Source organism: Ambystoma mexicanum, chromosome 7p, assembly GCF_040938575.1.
Source record: "Ambystoma mexicanum isolate Mex_15411 chromosome 7p, UKY_AmexF1_1, whole genome shotgun sequence".
NCBI classification, from domain to species: domain Eukaryota; kingdom Metazoa; phylum Chordata; class Amphibia; order Caudata; family Ambystomatidae; genus Ambystoma; species Ambystoma mexicanum.
Window position 1 is genome coordinate 181431389 of NC_090939.1, and position 18970 is coordinate 181450358.

The 18970-nt window shown below is 46.6% G+C and overlaps 1 protein-coding gene across 1 annotated transcript in view; it reads left to right on the forward strand.

Annotated features, from left to right (window-relative positions):
* C2CD2 (C2 calcium dependent domain containing 2) overlaps positions 1-18970 on the forward strand; it is a 1192289-nt gene that overhangs the window by 940972 nt on the left and 232347 nt on the right. The window contains exons 10-11 of the mRNA XM_069636030.1: positions 9653-9780; positions 10795-10966. Of these exons, the coding sequence (XP_069492131.1) occupies positions 9653-9780; positions 10795-10966 (300 nt within the window). The remainder of the gene's footprint in view (positions 1-9652; positions 9781-10794; positions 10967-18970) is intronic.

The following is an 18970-nucleotide window of genomic DNA, read 5'->3' on the forward strand; positions in this document are numbered from 1 at the left end:
TTTGTTTATAAATTAATCATAGCCTTCCTTTAGTTCGCTATTCAGTATCACTGGTTTCACCGTTAAATGCATTTACAACAACTTGGAGCTTTCTCAGCATTCACAAATTCTCAATCTGGGTTCCAAGACCATTTGTCACAGGTTTCAGGTCGTTCAGCATTACCATTTGCCCTTTCATAGCCCCAGGAGTGCCCTGGTACGAGTGTTCCCTTTTTTCCACTCAACGGTATGCGGCTGCTCCTCTGGGCGTCTTCTCTTTATTTTGCTTGGCGTGTGCTTTTTGGAAGCTGCTTGCTATAGGTATCTCTGCTCTTCCCTCGTGGATGCTACTGGAAGCTTTAAGTGTCCCACAGCTCTGGCTGCAGTTAACAGCCCGTTCAGGCACCAGCGTCACTTTCACCCTTCTGTGGAACCTGGCATCTTTCCTGCTGGCCCTTGTGCAGCCTGCTCCACCATCAGCCGCGTCCTGTCCTCCAGGCAGGTTTCTCTCCTCAGTCTGCTGGCGGTCCCTTCTTTTACGCACATGTAGCCTGTTAACGGATTGCAGGTGCAAGTCCTTGTCTGCAATTGCTTGACCACAATTAGTCGTATTAGCTGGACATGCCTGACTCGTGAAATGGTACTCCTCTGCAGTCCTCTTCCTCATCTCAGTACAAAAGTGGTGTAAATGAATGGGACTATGCACAACTCCTAGATGCCTCGTCCAAGTTTAAAAGGGAAATGGTTTTGTGTAAGAAAGAAGAAATGACTGACCGTAACCTATGAAGGCCGGGGAAGGATAGGGTTTATTCTGACAAGGGAAAGGGGGAATACCATGTCTCACCCAAAGACATCCTCTTCCCAAGGTCCCTCCACACAAGTAGTTCTCCCTCACATCTCCACCCCTAGGGTCGGTATCCAAGAGCGATGGTCTTTCCCTGGCCACCTGAGAAGAGGATCCAGGGGGAGTAGAAGTGAGGATTCCCTCGGATTCCTCACAGCTGTGACTGTCTCATCCCAATCTACACTACTGGTGCCAGGGTGTCTGGTTGTGCATGTGAGCATGAGGACCCCAGTGGTGCCTGATTGGACCACTGCTGGTGTGCATGCATGGAGCATATCTTGCCATTGGTGGGCTGGGTATGCACACACTCACCTGACTATGGATAAGAAGAGGGGTCCTGCATTCATTCCGGCAGATTAGATCAGATCAGATCTGAAGTAGCCAAGTATCCTGAACAAAGGACGATCCCGAGATGCACTTTAAGAGGCCATGGCAACTGAATCCCACGGCTGTCTCGACGAAGCCCTGCTTTGCGTCTGATCTCAGAAGACCAGCAGAGGTGGTTTGAACCCTTGGATGGGTGGGACCAATCACTCTCGACGTCACCTGGTAACCCTGCAAGTGAGCCTGTTCGGAAGTGTCCCTGGGCCATCCAGTGGACTGTCCAACTCAAACCTAGGTTACCGTACAGGAGTGTCGCCGTTTCAAGTTTAGGCCTGAAACTTGGAAGAAACCTAGCTTGTCCAGCAAAGCCCCCTTCCCCCGGACTTCATCGTCCCAGCACCTTTGGGCTGTGTGATAGAAGGCTGCGTCATACTGCAAGAGCTGGGTCCCTGTGTGTCACTGTGGTGCACTGGCAGTCACTAAAAATGATTTTCCTGCATTTATATCAGTGCCCTGGGACTTGCTGCATCAGTGCTTTCTTCTTTCCTTGTCGGAATCTAGTGTCGCAGCTCATGTGGAATACCAGACCTGTACCCGCACCCGCAGTGTCTGTGCATCTGGAAGCTGAACCAAGGGCAGGAAATCGTACCTCTGCTGACCACCTCTGGACCTGCCAAGTCTGGACCAAAGCCGAACTAAGGGCGGTGGGTAGTGAAGTCACTTACCAGTGACTTTGTTCATGCAAACTCATTCAGATAGTGCCAATAGTTTTGGTCCTCTATTTGGCTTGGCGGTACCTGCTGCCTAGAGCCGTCCGAAAGTCAGGAACAGCTTTGTTAGCATTAACCGCTCCTAAAATGACTCTTGGAACCCATTTCACCCCTTCAGAATTCATCTCCTAATGTTTTCCTGCTGCCTACAAAGTATTAGAAGGGACACTTGTGAACTTTACACACAACTGCTTGTCTTTACCCGTGCAAGATACATTGAGCACAAGGCTCCACTCATCTTACAGCTGGATTCCTAAAGAGTTAGGATTGTCATCTGTGAAGTCCGCCGGTGCTACAAAGGTTACTCCCCTTCTTCCTTTTCATTGGTGGAGTTATTAGCTTACTTGCATTGACTCCAGTGATTGTATATATATTACGTAGTGTGTTTGTGTGGTATTCTACCAGTACATTTCGTAATTTAGAGTGTTGTTTTGGGCCTATACTAAATAGTATATTTTAGTATATTACTGTCTGATTGCAATTCTTGGTGTTTCGGTGTGTGTGCTCATTGGAGACCCCTGATCACCCACACTCCTCCTGAGACTTAGCCTTGACTGTTCTCCAAGCTACCATGAATTGGTCTGGCTATCTTTCCAGAAGTGTCCCTTGTTCATCTAACATCTGTCCACCAAGCTAGAGTTTAGAAATCCATTCTAACAAATTGGTGTACATCGGTGAGGATAAGATCTGAGGTACTCCAGTGTTGTACCATGGTAAAGTGACTGAATTATAGTTACAGAGAAACATTTTGATTTTGAACACCTGCTAATTGTAAATCACCTGCTAAACTAGTAATGTGGAAACAGTCACTGCTACTACTTTAAATGCTTTTAAGAAAGCTGTGTTTTGAAAGAGGCATAATACCTCTGGAGCAAAAACAGGGTTATTTCAAAAGGTTATAGATTGGCAATAAAGAAGGTTTGTACCTCCCCCTTCCAATGATCATGTTTTGGCTGACTGCATTTGAGTATGCTTGTGAAGTACAAGAGGTAGTAGATGTAGATGCTGACAAGTGCATGGTTGCTCAGTCGACTGCACCACTCTGCTTGGAGTGCCATTATGGAAATGTCAAAGACTTTGCGAAAATGAATCAAACTCTCTCATCTTAAAGTTTGGGAAGACTCCTGCCAATACTTGAAGAGATTTTGAAAGTACAAGAAATAAGAGAGTATGACCTATGTGACTTTTGTTGCAGACTCCATAAACATGTGTGGCTGGGTAGAGGTCATCTTTGGGGGCATGATCCACTTGGTCATGCTTGAGCGCATTTTTGCTTCATGCTCCCCTGAGCTTAAGCAGCATTTGGCAGATTCTAAGGAGTTGGATTCACAGAAGCTGGCCATGGCTGCTGAATTATGGGTCTCACATAGAGTATACTATAAGGACAAGTCTGCTTCTAGTAAGCAGGAGGAGCGAAAGCAGCAGAGGAGAAAGAGGGTGGGGAAAGAGTAAAACCTTGTCCAAGAAGGCCCACAAAAAGTTTAAAAAGGGGCGGTCACCAGAGTCAGGGTAGTGGGGTTAACCAACTCACGCATGAGTGGTTTCTCCAAGCCTCCCTACGTTTCATGACCCAGTGGATCTTGTTCCGCTTGTGGAGCAAGTGACCACATGAAGATAGACCCCACATGTAATGCTAAGACCTTGGTGGTCCACTCTGCGAGTCTGGCCTTTACTCAGTATGAGGAGGAAGCGCATGCAGGGGTGTCCTTCACTTCAGATTCCTTTCCCACCGGTGAAGGATCTGAAGTTAGACTAGATTCCTTAGAACCTAATAATGCCGGAGCCTCTGCTCCGATCCCAGACCTGTCCCATAATCATGTTTTCTCTGAGGATACTGTTCAGGTAGTAGGTGTAAGTGCCTCTACTGTTAGGAACACTGGGCCCTGTCCTACTAAAGTAGCATCCTCTGTAGTGAACCCACAGGGTCTTGCCAGAGGTCGTGCGGAGGATACTCAGTTGGCTGTTAGGCCCTCTATTAATGTTCCAGTAGCACCTGTCGTTAGAGCTGTGAGAAGTCAAATGGGCAGAGCATCTGTCAATATTGGGAGAGCTGTTCCTAGAAGATTACTGGGAGAGATTAGTCTTCAAGCCTTACATGCCTTGGTATTTGTAAAAGGTCCTTCCCTTTTGGAAACAAATACTGCGTCTCATCCCTCGAAATCTCCTCACCACCCTGAGCCTTGTCTCCTCCCAGGTGATCCTCCCACAGAGCACTAACCCCAAAGTCAGGATCAGGGAGCGTCTGCCTTTCCCTGGCCACCTTGGAGGAGACTCTAGGCAAGGGTTTAGTGAGGGATCTGTAGGATTCATCACAACCCCCACTACCCGAACCCAAGTGAGGTATTTCCTGGGCCTCAATGGGAAATACAGGAATTGTGTGGTGGGCTATAGCCATATAGCTGCCCTCACTACCTCGCTACTTCAAGGGCTCCTAAAGACTTCTTATGGACTCGGGAGTGTCAGAAGGCCTTTATTGGCCTGAAAGAATCCCTATGGCAGACCTCTGTGTCCATGGTGCCGATTTGAAGAGACCTTTCATAGTGCAGGCAGATGCTTATGACACTGGGGTAGTAGGAAAACTATCACAGCTTGATGACAAAGGTGAGGAACAACCCTTATGTCATATCAGCTACCAGTTTACGAGTGGAGAACTCAGGTGGTCCAAGGTGGTGAAGAAATGTTTTTCCATTATGTGGTGCCTTAGGAAGCTGAGATCCTTCACTGTGTGTACTTGCCTTAAGCCTTTAGATTCTCTGCCCTAACATCCACCAGCCACTTCAAAGTGACTCAAGTGGTTCATGAGTCTGCAGGGGTATGCATTGATTATATTGAATACAAAATAACTAATGAAAAAACAACTAATACCAAAATAACTAATTTTGAAAATAAGAAGAAATGGGGTTGTGAGAGGGAATAGTGTTTTTTTGGGGGTGGGGGAAATGTATTATTTTTAAAAAGGTGGTTGTTTGGGGGGGGGGGTGCCCAAAAACGACAAAAAAGAAAGTAGTTAGTTTGGAATTAGTTGTTTTTTCTTTGTTATTATTTCATTCGTCATCATTTAATTAATTATAATTACATGTAACCATCTGCAGGACTTGGACTTCACTATTAGGCCTAGGCCAGATCCCAAATTTAGCAAAGCTAATAGGATGTCCAATTGGGATAACCGACTGGAACAGGGGTGGATTAGTTCCCCCTGTTCATTATCTGGGCAGCGGCAAGTGTTTGGAAAGTTTTCTCTTTTAAGCCATTTTCCCTTCATTTCTATATACCCCCACCTTTCTGCATTTAATTTTTGAATCTGACCTAAACATGTATTGCAATGCAGTGCCGCCTTCAGCCCCACTGCACTTGCTTATTCTCATTGTTGTGGGGAAACTGACACGTTCTTCTGGCTGTCAGTATTGATAAACTTTGTTTCTCTTATTCTTTGCTGCTACTTGTTGGTACCTTCAGTATCGCGCAATAGGGTCTTTGTGTTTTATGGCCCTAAACACCCTCTAAAGAATTTTTGTTGATTGTACAATGTGCTTTGGGACAAACTAGTGGCAGCAGTAGCTTTTTCTTTTATTCGTATAACTTTTTACCAAGCCTTACCTCGTTTACTGGGTTTGGCTCCCGACTATGGCTAGTGTCCAGCAAGGCCGTGCCACGAGGTCTTTTGTGTGTTCCTTTGGCCGTTTTGACCCTTTGCCTTCTCCCTGCCCTTCCGGGATCGGGTTTTCCTTTTTGGGCATGCATTTGCCCATTAAAGCTGCTTCTTTCGTAAACCTGTGCCGGTCACGTGTGTATGCACCCAGGAAGTGGGCTAGGTCTGTCTGATCCCAATCCGCACCACTAGTGCCATGGTGTCCGGTGTGCGTATGACTCGCCTGCCCATGGATAAGAAGGGGTGTTGCATTCATTCCGGCAGATCAGATGAGATGAGATCGAATTTGAAGAAGGAATCAAGTATCCTGTGAAGTCTAGCAGAACAAAGGACGATCCCGAGACGCACTTGAAGATTCCTAGCAACCGAATCCCGCTGCTATGCCGGTGAAGCCCTGATATCAGAAGACCTGCAAAGGTGCTTTGAACCCTTCGAGTGGTGAGACCAATCACTCTAGATGTCTCCTGGTAACTCTGCAAGTGAGCTTATTTGGAAGTGTCCCTGGGCCATCCAACGGACTGTCCAGCTCGAACCTAGGTTACCCTGCAGGAGCGTCACCATTCCAACTCAGCGCCATTCTGCCGCTTTTTGTCAAACCAGCACTTTTGGCCCGCGAGATAGAAGGCTACATCATACCGCGAGAGCTGGCTTCCCTTGCCTCTCTTTTGCAGTGACAGTCTCTATAGATGGTTTTCCTGTGTTCAGTCCAGTGCCCTGGGACTTGCTGCATCAGTGTTTTCTTTTTTCCTTGTCAGAATCGAGTGTTGCAGCGCCTGTGCAAAACTGCACCCACACCCACAATGCCTGTGCATCTGGAAGCCGAATAGAGGGCTGGAAATCTTATCTTGGGTGACCATCTCCTGACCTGCTCGAAGTCTGGACCAAAACCGAGCTAAAGACGGTGAGTAGTGAAGTCACTTACCAGTTGCTCTTTCCTCCTCCAACTGCTTTCAGATAGTGCTGGCCAGTTTTGGTCTCCTTTTTGGCTTGGCGGTACTTGCTGTCTAGAGCCCTCCGAAAGTCAGGAACAGCTTTGTTAGCAGTAACAGATCCCCACCTGATTCTCTGAACTTGTTTCAGCCCTTTCGTAATTATTCTAACTTTTTCCTGCTCCCTAAGAGGTATTGGGATACTTGTGAACTTTACGCACAACTGCGCGCCTTTAGGCATGCAACGTACATTGAGAACAAGGCTACACTCATTTTAGGGCTGGACTCCTAAAGTTAGGATTGTCCTCTCTGAAGTCTGTCGCTGCTACAAGTGTTGCTCACCTTCTTCCATTGCAGGCATTGGTGGAGTTATGAACTTTCTCGCATTGGATCCAGTGATTGTATATATATATATTACATAGTGTGGTGTTTGTGTGTTATTTTACTAGTGCATTTCGTAATTCAGAGTGGCCACCAGGCCAGAGTTTTGAAATCCATTCTGTCAGCTTTTAAGACATCCCAATGTTTTTTCAATATTTTGTTGAACTTTTAATTTTCCATCGGCAGCCGCTACCTAATTCTGACCATCGGGTGGTAATATGAGGGAGGATCACATGGGCGGAGACAACTACCGGGGAGATGTTATGACTTAATTGGAGGATTCACAGTGTTTCCACATTGTCATTCCAGTCAGGCCCCCACCTTTCACCCACAACTCATACATAACACCTGTTGGTTTAAATGTACCTTTATGGGAAATCCATGATAAAAACCGTTTGGAACTTATGAGCCCAAAGACAGTTATGCACTCCAACTCCCATAACCACCCAGGTACTAAGACGAGGACAAGGGGGTGTGTGCAAAGTGACAGGTGCTCAAAGCACAACATGCAGACAAGTCATTTTTAAAACTTTTAGTGAGCGAGACATTTAAAGATGACAATCATGATACAGAGACGAGCAGCGCCGGAGGAGATGTTGCCATCCGCGCTGAGGCTCGTGGCCGTAAGGCATACTGACAAGGCTGAAGAAGCAGAGAAGGCCGCCGGGACAGGAGAAGAGACTCTGCATGTGAGCAGGAGACACCGGGAGCAGCGTACGAGCTACTAGAGGTGGGCCTGCTCGGCGAGACAGCATTCCCCACACCGGACTGAGAAAGAAAGCTGGTGTTGACCACAGAGCTGTACAGGATGCTGGAGGAACGACCAGGCTCTCCAAACTAGAAGGTGGGTGAAGAAGCCACGCTGCAGGAGCGCATGCAGCATTGGAGATGCTGGTAAAAGCTGGTGAGTCTGCCCAAGCTGCTGGGGACCCCGGTGAGTTGCGACAAACGTGCAAACAAGTGCTTGAGTGGTACAAGAGTGCTAATGCCCAAAATGTGTTTAAATGCAGTAAAGGCAAAGTACAAACCCAAAGCTCAATAAGAAGAATGTTTGAATGCAGACAAGACACAGTACAAAGACAAACCCCAAACGGGTTCAGATGCATGAGATGCCATGTGGGAGAGAAGTTTGAGTAAATACATGTGAGCAAATGTTACCACAGATAGATATACCTAGCACCTTATGGTATATGTTATTGTGGTTTATCAAGCAACTGTGAAATGCATAACAAGTCCTGACAGGTGAAAAAAACCAGGCAGTTGAAGTTATAGCAAAGAACTGTGCACCACATGTTGAGATTTTGCAAAGATCCCTGGCAGGAGAGTATACCAGGTGATCTGCAAAGTTACAAAAACTGCTAAGGAAATATTCTTGCAGAACTTTTGCTTGAACCAGAAAAGTCCAGTGAAGACACCAGGGAACTATTAGCTAAAAGACATTTTTGCCAACCTGTTTAAGAATCCAGGAGAAGGGAACCACCCTCTGGATCCAAGGGTCTTTACCTTGGAGAACACGTTTGCCAACATCAAGTTAAATTCATTCCCTTTCACCCTTTGGTTGTTAGTTTACAGTGTGAGGGTCAGAAGGATTTTTTGGATACAAGGACATATTTTCAGTCACAAACCGATCCTTCATTTTAGTTTCTAGGTCGGGAAGTTCCTGTTTAGACTAGGGCTAGAGGTGTTTTTTCAACCCATTTTTATTTAATAAAAATGCCTTTAACCAAGAATACAACATCCTTGTGTCTGTCTCTCATTTCTGACCCTTCACAGCCCTCAACCCTACAAATCTATCAGTGTATCAAAATAGCCACTGAATATGTAAATAAATTCCCATTTGGACCCAATGGGTTAACCTTTCTCTCAGTGTGTTCTACTTACTGAAAACCTGATCTGTTTGGCCAGCAAGACCCAGAGCTGTTCATCTCTGAGCGAGAGTGATTGAAGAGGGAGACGCTGGGATTTAAAAGAAGAGAAGGGGACCTTCCAGGAGGAAAGACAGGGCTTGGAAAAGCACGCACTTGGCACCATGAAGGATTTTGTCAAGGCCACATGTGCAACAATTATGGACGCAATATAGCTAACGAAAGCATGGCAGACAATATATGGCTTTGGGGATTGTAGCCTCCTTCAGTAATGGCTGCCCAGCCACTATACACTATCAGCTGTCTATAAACATGTGCCGTATGGATGGCGTATGTGGCAAACAGTGAGGGGCTGACAAATCCAGTTCCTCGGATGGCCACCTCTTCTCTGTAACGTTATGTTGAAGAGATTCAGTGTCATTTGGTCATCAGGTCACTGCTAAACAATTAACTTCTGAGCTTTGCTACTTAATTTTTGCTGCTGAATAGAAGCATTCAGCATCTTGTCATTCAACTCCTAGGAAACTTCAGCAGGTTCATTTGGAATAAGCGGGGGAGGGTGAAAAGGGTGGGGAAAGCTGCTTGATTAGATATTCACAAAAACATACAAAAATATCATTTTATTACATGCCTTGCATACTATGTGTCATTCTCTTGCCAAATGAGCCATCTAGTCAACTTTCAGCCACAAATCCCCCAGAACAGTATATATGAATTGCCCTTAATTAAACAAAATAACTTTACTTTTCAACCAATACATGCAGCTTATTTTTCTTTTCTTTGCCATTCCTTGTGTGATACTTGAGTTTTATGCTTGTTGTTTTCTCGGTCCACTGGTGCTTCCTTCTTTTTGTCTTCCAGTCTCATTTGCGAAGTCTAGTAACTCAGCAAGCCTGGTCTCTTCCTTGTAGGTTCCTTCAATGCCTGGGTTGCCGTCCCGTTGGACCTGTTCAGGAAGCAGCCCTCCGGAGAGCAGAGCTTTGCACTGAGTAGCAGGCCCAGCAGCAACAGTCCTGTGTCGGGTTCTGTGACGGCAGAGGTATGTCGTTCACACAATCGCTGATTTCTGTGGAAAATACCTCAGATCTAGAGATGACAGAATATTCATTTAGAAAAAAACAACAAATGGACCTTTTTGCAGGCTCAAAAAATTGTTAGGTTTACTAAACACTACTGTTCAGAACAAGTAATCGGAAAAAAAATCAAGGAATTTAAATGCCCAAAAGTGCATGCGAAATGTGTAACATGTACAGTTTATTGCAGACATTCAAACACAGGTACTGAGCATACTTGGGAGGGGAAGACTAAAGCGCCATGTAAAATATGAAATCGCAGTATGGTTGGCAAAATACTTTGCTGTAGGGCCTAAACAATATGTACAAATTGTGTTGCACAACGTCATTGGGGACCTGAAAAATGTTGATCCAGTATGCAGTTCTCAAACTATCGAACATATTAAGCCATTCAGCCACTTCATATAGAAATTGGGTTTGTGCAGCTCACAGCATCTGCGTCCCGTTCATAAATGTTAATACTTGTTTTGGAGTGGGTTGTCTCAAAAACCTATATGCATTCTTTTAAAAGGCAATAATGCAAATGGTGCTGCCTTGCAGGATGATGGTTTCAGCTGCTAAGTTTTCACACAAATTAACAATCTGCCCAAAGGTCAGTTTTTCCCTATCCCCATTTAGCCAGCTGTAAGTTTTTAGAGTGCGGTCAGAACTCCCCCACCCCCCAATTCCACAGTTTACTGCGCCAGGCTGTTTTCTTGTGCTCCTTTGTGCTGCTTATCAGACGTCAGCCTGCATGTTATGTGCATTGTCCTCCACCAGTAGTAATGATACAAGATGCTATGCATGTGTTGGCAACCATTCCAAATTGCTGGGGTTGTATGTTATATGATTACATTAATTAAAGCACAGGCTTTTTGTTTGTTGTTCCTTTTGTTGGTGTTTTACCTGAGTCTATAAAGCATGAGATAGTTTTGTTTACTGTGGCTGCCTCTCCTTTTGTTGTTGAATAGTTGTGTAAAAACTACCTATCTTCTCCCAAGTTCTCTTATGTAGAGCCCACAGAGCTGAAATCTTGGCAAGTTGCTGCTCCGCCAGCTGCTACCAAAGTGGAAAAGGATCGGACTGTGATGCCATGTGGTACCGTTGTTACTACCGTAACTGCTGTGAAGACCAAACCTCGACCAGAAGGGAAGCCCCCTGGCATGACCTCAGGTAAGCTGCAAAACTGCAGGAAAAGGTTGTTCTCTTTTGACAGAATATTTACTTGTGTTACATGAATTCACACTTAATCAGCCCTTCAATGTTCTGTTTGAAGTGTCTGTACCCCAAGGTAGAATTGTGCTATGCACTAGAAACTGCCTGTTTTGGTCCTGGTAAAATTAACACTTTTCTGCAAAACTAACACAATATTGGATAACTTTTCCACCTGCAAAAGAAATATTTGCTCCCCTCTTATTAAAGACAGAGAAGAGTATTCTGCTTACAACTTTTTTAAATTGCCAACAGCAGCAAACAGAAAAAAACTTTATGAAACTTAAGGAAGAGAAAACACTGAAACAGGCCTGAACCAAAAGACACAGAATCCCTAGAGGGCAGCAGCAAATCCATGCTCCCATGTATTCTTCCTTCTTGGGGGCCTAAACTAAGGACACACAGCTACTGCATAGCAAGTCCTCTTTTTTTGGGTGACATAGACTACCAGCAAAGCTAAAATCCAAAATGTCAAGATAAAACCCAAATAACCAGACTTTTTATCAAAGAAGTGAGGAGCAATCAATCAGTCTAGAATCCGACAGGAAATTACTGGGCAGCCACATCTGGAAATGGAAGAAATAAAGGTCCATAATAATTCAACAAGTTTAGGGAAGAATGTCTTTAATGAAATAGTGATTTTACAAACACAATTTGTAAGGAAAATAAGCATTTCATGGCAGGACCCAGCGGCTCATATAATGCTTGCTCAAAGCATACTGATTTTGAAAGATCAGCCAATGGCTTGCAATGAAAGGGTTAGAAAGCTGGATCACTGTACTGCTCTGTACTGCTCTAAAGACCTCTTCTAGGCGCACGCTCCTAATGAAAATGCCTTGGAAGCCATGGCCCCTCTACAATAATGTGCCCCAAACACAGACGAATCTATGCCAGCCATAACCCAACAAATACATGTTGCAAAGGTAGTCGCCGAATCTGGGGCACGCTATTTGAAGGAGATGAAGTGCAGGGGAGTACCCTGTGATACAATGGTAGCAGTTCCACTTTCATATTCTTTAATACACTGCACAGCACAAAGTTTAGGAAAATCGGGAACACAGGGTTGAAAATAGTACTGGAATGACATTTACTTTGATGCGAAATCTGGAAACACGTTCAATTAGGAGTGAAGCATTTGTAAATTTACATTTAAATCTTGAACATCTGAAACCCTATGGAATGATGACCAAGCCTAAATGTACAATCAGCTTGGCAGTATGGACTTTGACGGAGGAGATTCATTATCTGACCAAGTTGTGTACATATTTAAGACCACATGCACACCCCACAAAGACAAATATTTGAAAACCGAATAACAACGTTTTAATCCTCTCATGAGATGTTTCACTAGAGGAAAGTTTCCAAATGTGACATTGCCTTTCATTGAATGCCCTTAAGAAATAGTGGAATGGAAAACATGTAATGCTTTCCTTCTGTCACTAAGGCAAACATAAAAATGTCCATGGCAGTTGCAGAGTAATTGGCACCCTGTTCTGTACACAAGTGAAACCATCTAGTCCAGCTTTGTCTATAATTCTTCAATGTTTTCGGGCCCACACATTTTCTGAGAAAGACACAAACCTCCTTGGAAAGGCCTGGCGGAAAGGTAGATCTCCTGAAACTAGCCATGCTGTGAGAATCTACGATTGGTTGAGGGTGAGCAGGACTAGATGGCTCGGCAAATTCGTCAGAAGATGGGGAATCTGAAATGGGAGAAGCCATATATAATTCCAGAAGTGCTGAAAACCATGGAAGCATCTTCAAAAGGAAACCACTAGAATTGCCAATGCTTTCTAAGACTTAACTCTCAGGATGGTCCTGGAGATTGAGACTGGAAGGAACGCGTACAGGATACCTGACGACTAGGAACACATCTCTCGCTAAAGCCTCCTGATTAAAGAGTTAGCTTTAAAACAGAGGTATCTGTTCAGACGGGACACAAAAAAGGCACCGTATCGGAACACCCCATCTGTTCAGAACTGCAATAAAATTGGTTGCAGCTTTCATTTGCTCTAATCTGTCTGGAAATGAAAACGCCAGTCTGCCATCCTGTTGGGAATCCCTGCCAGATACACCACTTTTTCTAAGAATCCCTGCTTTAGGAAGTTATGCCAGAATTGTTTGGCCAGGTCCGCTAGATGTCTGGAACAAATGCCCCAAATTTGCAATTGCTCTATATTACCCGAAAAATGTTGTCCAGTGAGCAGTACACAGGACACCCACTTTGTTTTTGAGCAGGTGCTTGAAATAAACCCACCAGAAGCTTGAGACAATTGATGTGAAAGCTTGTTGTGAGGAGTCAGGACACAAGTCGGTTATGTTTCTGTTTGAAGACTTTAAACAACAGAAAGGGTTAGGAAAAGGCCTCTCTGGTCCTATTCTAAGAGGATTTTCCCTACCAAAACTAAGGATCAGTCTGTATCAGGATGTCAAAATCAAGCTGTCCTTGTGTTCAAAGGTTCTACTCTGACCCTCAAACTATAAACTAAACAAAAAAGGTGAAAAGGGAAATGTCTTTAACCTTTTGATGCCTTTTGAAAAAAGGGTTCATAACGAAAATATAAGTAGTTCAAACTCAAACTTTCTTCAACGATAAAGAGTCCTTGTTCCAGAGGGGGACTCCCTTCCCCGGATTCCTCTTTATCAGAAATATGATAATTCCTTGTTTTTTGTTGGGCCCACAATGGCACTGCTGGACACAGTTCTAAAGTTTTATTCACTTCAAAAATCTGTTGGCCAGGATCTTGCTCCTGTTTGTCTGGCCCTCATAGTCCTAATATCCTTGCTTAAGACCTGGCAGGACTTCTTATATCGTAACTCCTGTGGCTGCCTGGTATACCCTCCTGCCAGGACTACTTCTGTTCATGCACTTGTCTCTGCCTAGTATACTCTCCTGCAAGGACTTCTTATCTTCATGTACTTGTACTTGCCTGGTATACTCTACTGCAAGGACTTATCTTCATGCATTTGAAATTGCCTGGTATGCTGTTATGCCAGTACTACTTGTATTCATCCACTTCCTCAATTGTATATCCACTGTGTTGAACAATATCTACTCTTGATATACCATGTGCTTCTGTGCTTCCATGTGCTTGCATTCCATGCACTCATATACTGGTATGAGCTTTGGGTTTAGTTTACTTTCTCCAGCACGGGGTCTGGCATGGATCCACATGCTCATGTATATTTCCTGTCGTCTGGCTGGGAATCCTTGGTAAAAGCAAAACAGTTTCACTTTAAAGCTGTATTTCTTGGACTGGCCTCTAGGGGGGTGCGGATGGAGGTCACCTGAGCGTTTCCCTCACCATCCGGACCCTGGGAATGTAAGAGCGGCCCACTTACACCACCCCCAGTGAGGATTTGCTTATAGAGGCGGATCGAGGACCCTCTGGGCCACATCGAGCCCAAAAAGTGAGACGATAAGCCTCACAGGAACAGAGCACTGTTGTGCTGACTGAGGCGCGCAGAAGTATTTTCCCCAGTAGCGGCCCACCCGATGACAAATGTCTGCAGGCTGCGCGTCGGAAGCCCGCCGTGTGTTGGAACTCTCTTACCTCCACCGCTGTGAAGATCTGAGGGTGTAGAGGGGGACCCTGGAGCTTCCCCACGACTTGGGATATTGGAATAGGCTGCGCGCCTTCACCCACGTTACTGCTGGTTGAGGAGCCTGGCACCAGCAGCGCCGTACATGGTGTAACGGCCCCAGGAGAAGTTGCCCTGTCGGGGTCAGGGTGCTGGCCTGAAGGAAGACTCGCTTTGTGAGCGAGAAGTGCAGGTACAGCGGGGTGCCTCGCGCAATATTCAACAGACCAGAGGCTTCCATGGAATTTCGAGTGGCTGACCGGCCACACTTCTACATGATCACCCCTCATCTGGGAGCAATCCGAGGTGCAGCAAGCAGGGCAAAAGGACTCGGCCACAAGAGGGAGACACAGTCGCTGCACCCCTGGTGAACTTTGCTGCAGGTACCACAGTATCTGGTTAGACTAAAGGGGGGCAGGAGGGGATAGAGGTAAGGTTGGAGAGCTATCATTGGTATGACCTTCACGGCCTGGGAAGCAGGACGTGGTCCAGCCATATATAATAAAGGCCCAGGAGGTGTGGGCCCCTGCCCGCCTCCCAGGAGGCAGACTCCAGGGGCTGTGCGGCAGCCTTTAGGGCCTGGATGGACAGTTGAGGGCAGTGAGGGAACTCCTAGGCGGCCTGCAGGTGGGTCTACTTGTGGTGGTGAAAAGGCCTGGATTCGCGGGTGGAGACGTAAATCGAGAGCTTCATAGAGCTGGGAGCTCGGGAGAGGCCCGAGGTCGGTCCTGGCCCGTTTTCATAATTACCCTGATAAGCTAAACATTTTGGAAAGGGCAAGGGCTAAAGGACCTGTAATGATGGGTGCGGCCAGGAGGATCACAATTTTTCAGGACCTGTCTTCCCTGACCCTCACGAAGCAAAGACTGTGTCTCACCCTGACGAAATGGCTAAATGAGAATGGAGTCCGATATCGGTGGGGATTTTCGTTCTCCATTTCCTTTGAGCTTGAGGGCCTGAAGGACTTGCTACGTAGGACGAAATAAACAGAGCAGTTGGGGAGCTGCTGAGTGGAGATGAATGGGCCACAGGCTCACAGGGTGATGGTGGTGCGGACAGACAATGGCATATCAAGAGCCCCAGAAGGAAGAGGGTCATCGGATTGAGGAAGTTTCAGAAGCTGAAACCCCCCTCTGCCCCACACCCCCCTCCCCCCTCCAAAAGGCTGGCATGCCATGAACGCATTACTGACCGAGGATGTCTATCGGCCGCTTTTGGTTGAAGAGATTATTGGGACACTTTGCCTGTCGTAAATGGGGGTGGGGAGAGTTGAAGTTTTGGGGGACCAGATTTTTGTAGTTTACTACTTCATTTGGGTTGGATGTGATCGTGGTCCATAAGCGTTATATGTTTGGAACGCTAGTTTGAATTGGGGACACGAGTGGGGGCACTTGGGATTGAGGTGTATAAGCAGGGGCATGGGTTTCGGGCCTATCTGGTGGTTCAGCACTCTTCTAGTGAAAGTAACTGAACTCGGCCTGAAGGGGAGGCGGGGGGGGGCTTCTGTGAATTTTGTGGGTTTTGGAATTTCCTGATCCGCTGAGGGTCTACACACACTTCCGTTCTGATATGGTGCAACGTGGGGGTCATCTCCTGAGCGGGTAACTAGGAGGGAAACAAGATTACGATATGGCTGACTCAATGGAGGAGTCATGGGGGGATAGCTTGAGGGTGTGCACGCTAAAGGTAAAGGGGCTCAACTCCCCGGCTAAGCGTTCCCAAGGGAGGGAATTTTGAAGATAGGGGATAGATGTCCAATTCCTCCAGGAGACAATATACTCGAGGGGCGAAGAACGTAGGATGAGTACTGGGGATCGGGGATTACGAGAAAGGCTGGGGTGGTGATCTTGGTCTGCAGGGGGCTCCGAATGGAGGTCACTAAGGTGTGGTCAGATGTAGGACGGGCGGTTTTGATCTCGGGTCTGATTCACGGAATCAGGTTTACATTTGCCCTGATGTACGCCCCCAATCAGGGCAAATGGAGGATCCTGCAGAGAACACTGGAAAAAATAATGAAGTTGGGGAACACTTCATACTCTGAGGTGATTTGAATGTCTGGAGCAATGTTAGCCTGGACCGACAGTGTGGGCACCCGGGAGAGCATGAGCCCCAGAATCAGGTGAGCAGGGAAATGGGAGTGACTATGGAGCTTTGCAGGATATATGGCGGCACGTACATCCACGTGACCAGGGGTTCACCATCTACTCTTCCCCCACATGGGACCTTGACAAGAATAGACTACCTGTGTAAATATATCCAGGGACCTATGGGATTCAGCACTGGGGTCAGCAATCCACTCTATTAGTTGGTCAGACCTTGACATGGTGTCTGTTGATATTGGTTGGAATGGCCTTTGTCCCAGGGGCTGAAAGTGGCAGTATAATGAGTCTCTGGGGGGGGGGACCCATGCTTCAGGGGAGAGATGGAGGAGGGTATCACAGAATGTTTTGAACTTAATGACACTGGGGAGGTGCGTAAGGACATTGTGTGGGATGCAGCAAAGGCTACATGGAGAGGGATACTGATCAGAGAGGCCCACAGAAAGAGGGAACGTACACTCAGAGAGAGGACTGAGGGTCAAAATGCAGGTCTTGGAGAGGCAGGCGCAGTTAGACACAAGTGGTAGGGAGGACCTAATTCAGGAGGCAACGGAGGAATTGAGACTCCTCGAGGAAGGAAAGATAGTCCACAGATTACCATTTTTGAAACAGATGTTTTATGAGAAAGAGGATAAGGCAGACTCTCTCTTGGCAGTTAGGCTACAAGGTCAGCGGGTGGGAAGGTGGGTTATGGAGGTGGAGGGACTGGGGAGGACCCCTGACGGTTCGGCTCAGGGGATCCAGGAGGCATTTGCAGCGTTCTATGAGGGCCTGTACAGGAGTGAACGAACAGCTGGCAACGAGGAAATTGTGAAATACCTGGTAGGTTCCCATTCCCCCTGCTCATGAAAACGGAATCTGAAAACCTGGAAGCTCCATTCACTTGGGATGAAATTAGGTTGGTCATAGGGTGGTTGAAGTTGGGTAAGGCTCCAGGGGATGATGGCTCTACAGCAGGATTTTATAAGTCCTTCCTCACAGTGCCTCTTCCCCCTTCCTAACGACTTTTTTACGTGAGCTTCAGTCACAGTGATACCGAAAGAGGTCAGGGACCCCCGGGCGTGCTGCTCCTACCATCTGATCTCTCTTAAATATAGACGTCAAAATGTATTCCAGAATACTTGCTGCAAGACTGGAAGGACACTTGCCGATGGGGTTTGTGAGAGGGTGTCAAGTGGCCAATACCATGAGGAAGACGGTACAACTGATTAACGAGGCACAGGACCAGGATGCGACCCCATGCTTCCCTCCGTAGATGCCCAGAAGGACTTTAACAGGGTGGAGTGGAACTTTTTGGAGGCTGTACTAGTCAAGTTTGGGGTAAGTAAGGGACTCATGGCATAATGGCACTCTATTCCTCCCGCAGGGCATGTGTGGCGGTGAATGGGGGATACTTGCGTTGGTTTAATTTGGAAAGGGGGACAAGACGGGGGTGCCTGCTCTCCCCGACACTTTTGTGATATCATTGGAACCATTGGCCTGTAGGTTGTGGGGGGGACGGTAGAATTGAAGGGATTGAAGTGGGTGAGCAGTCGTACAAGGTAGGGTTGTACGCGGCTAACATGCTCCTCCATCTGGTAAACCCATTGACATTGGTCCCGGCAGCAGGGGAGTTGATGGAGGATTACAGGCATTTGGCAGGCTTTAAAATGAATAAGAGCAAGTCGGTACTGTTTTCCCTAGATAGGAGCAAGGACAATGATCGGGGATGCTTCCTCCCATTGGACATTGAGGTCAGCGTGGGGTCTCTGAGGTATCTCGGTATCAATGGTACCAATGGTACAAGAGAGCTTGTGAGTCTGTATGAGGCCAAACCCTCCTCCCCCCGCCCCCACACCCTAATGACAGCCATAGAGAGAGATTTGGGAAAATGGAAAGAGTTGACCATCTTGTGGATGGGATGGCTGAATGCACTTAAGATGGCAGTTCTCCCCAAGATCTTGTACATGTTCCAGATGCTGCCTATTCAGATTCCCAACCTCGATTTCAGAGTGGCCAAGGTGACTCTTTTACATTTCCTGTGGCAAGGGAAGAAACCTAGAGTTTCTAGCGATGTCCTGACCCTGCCTAATGAAAGCGGGGGTGTTGGGCTCCCAGATATCCATTTATACTACAAGGCCACCCAGCTAAGAGTTTTGATTCCACACCTTAGAGGGCAGAGGGACCTACAATGGGTGGGACTTGACAATCATCACCTAAGGCCTGCAATGGTGGGGGAGTGGCTATGGGTGCCCAGGACAAAGTTAATTCATAGGATACGTGACCATCCAACCATGGGCACTAT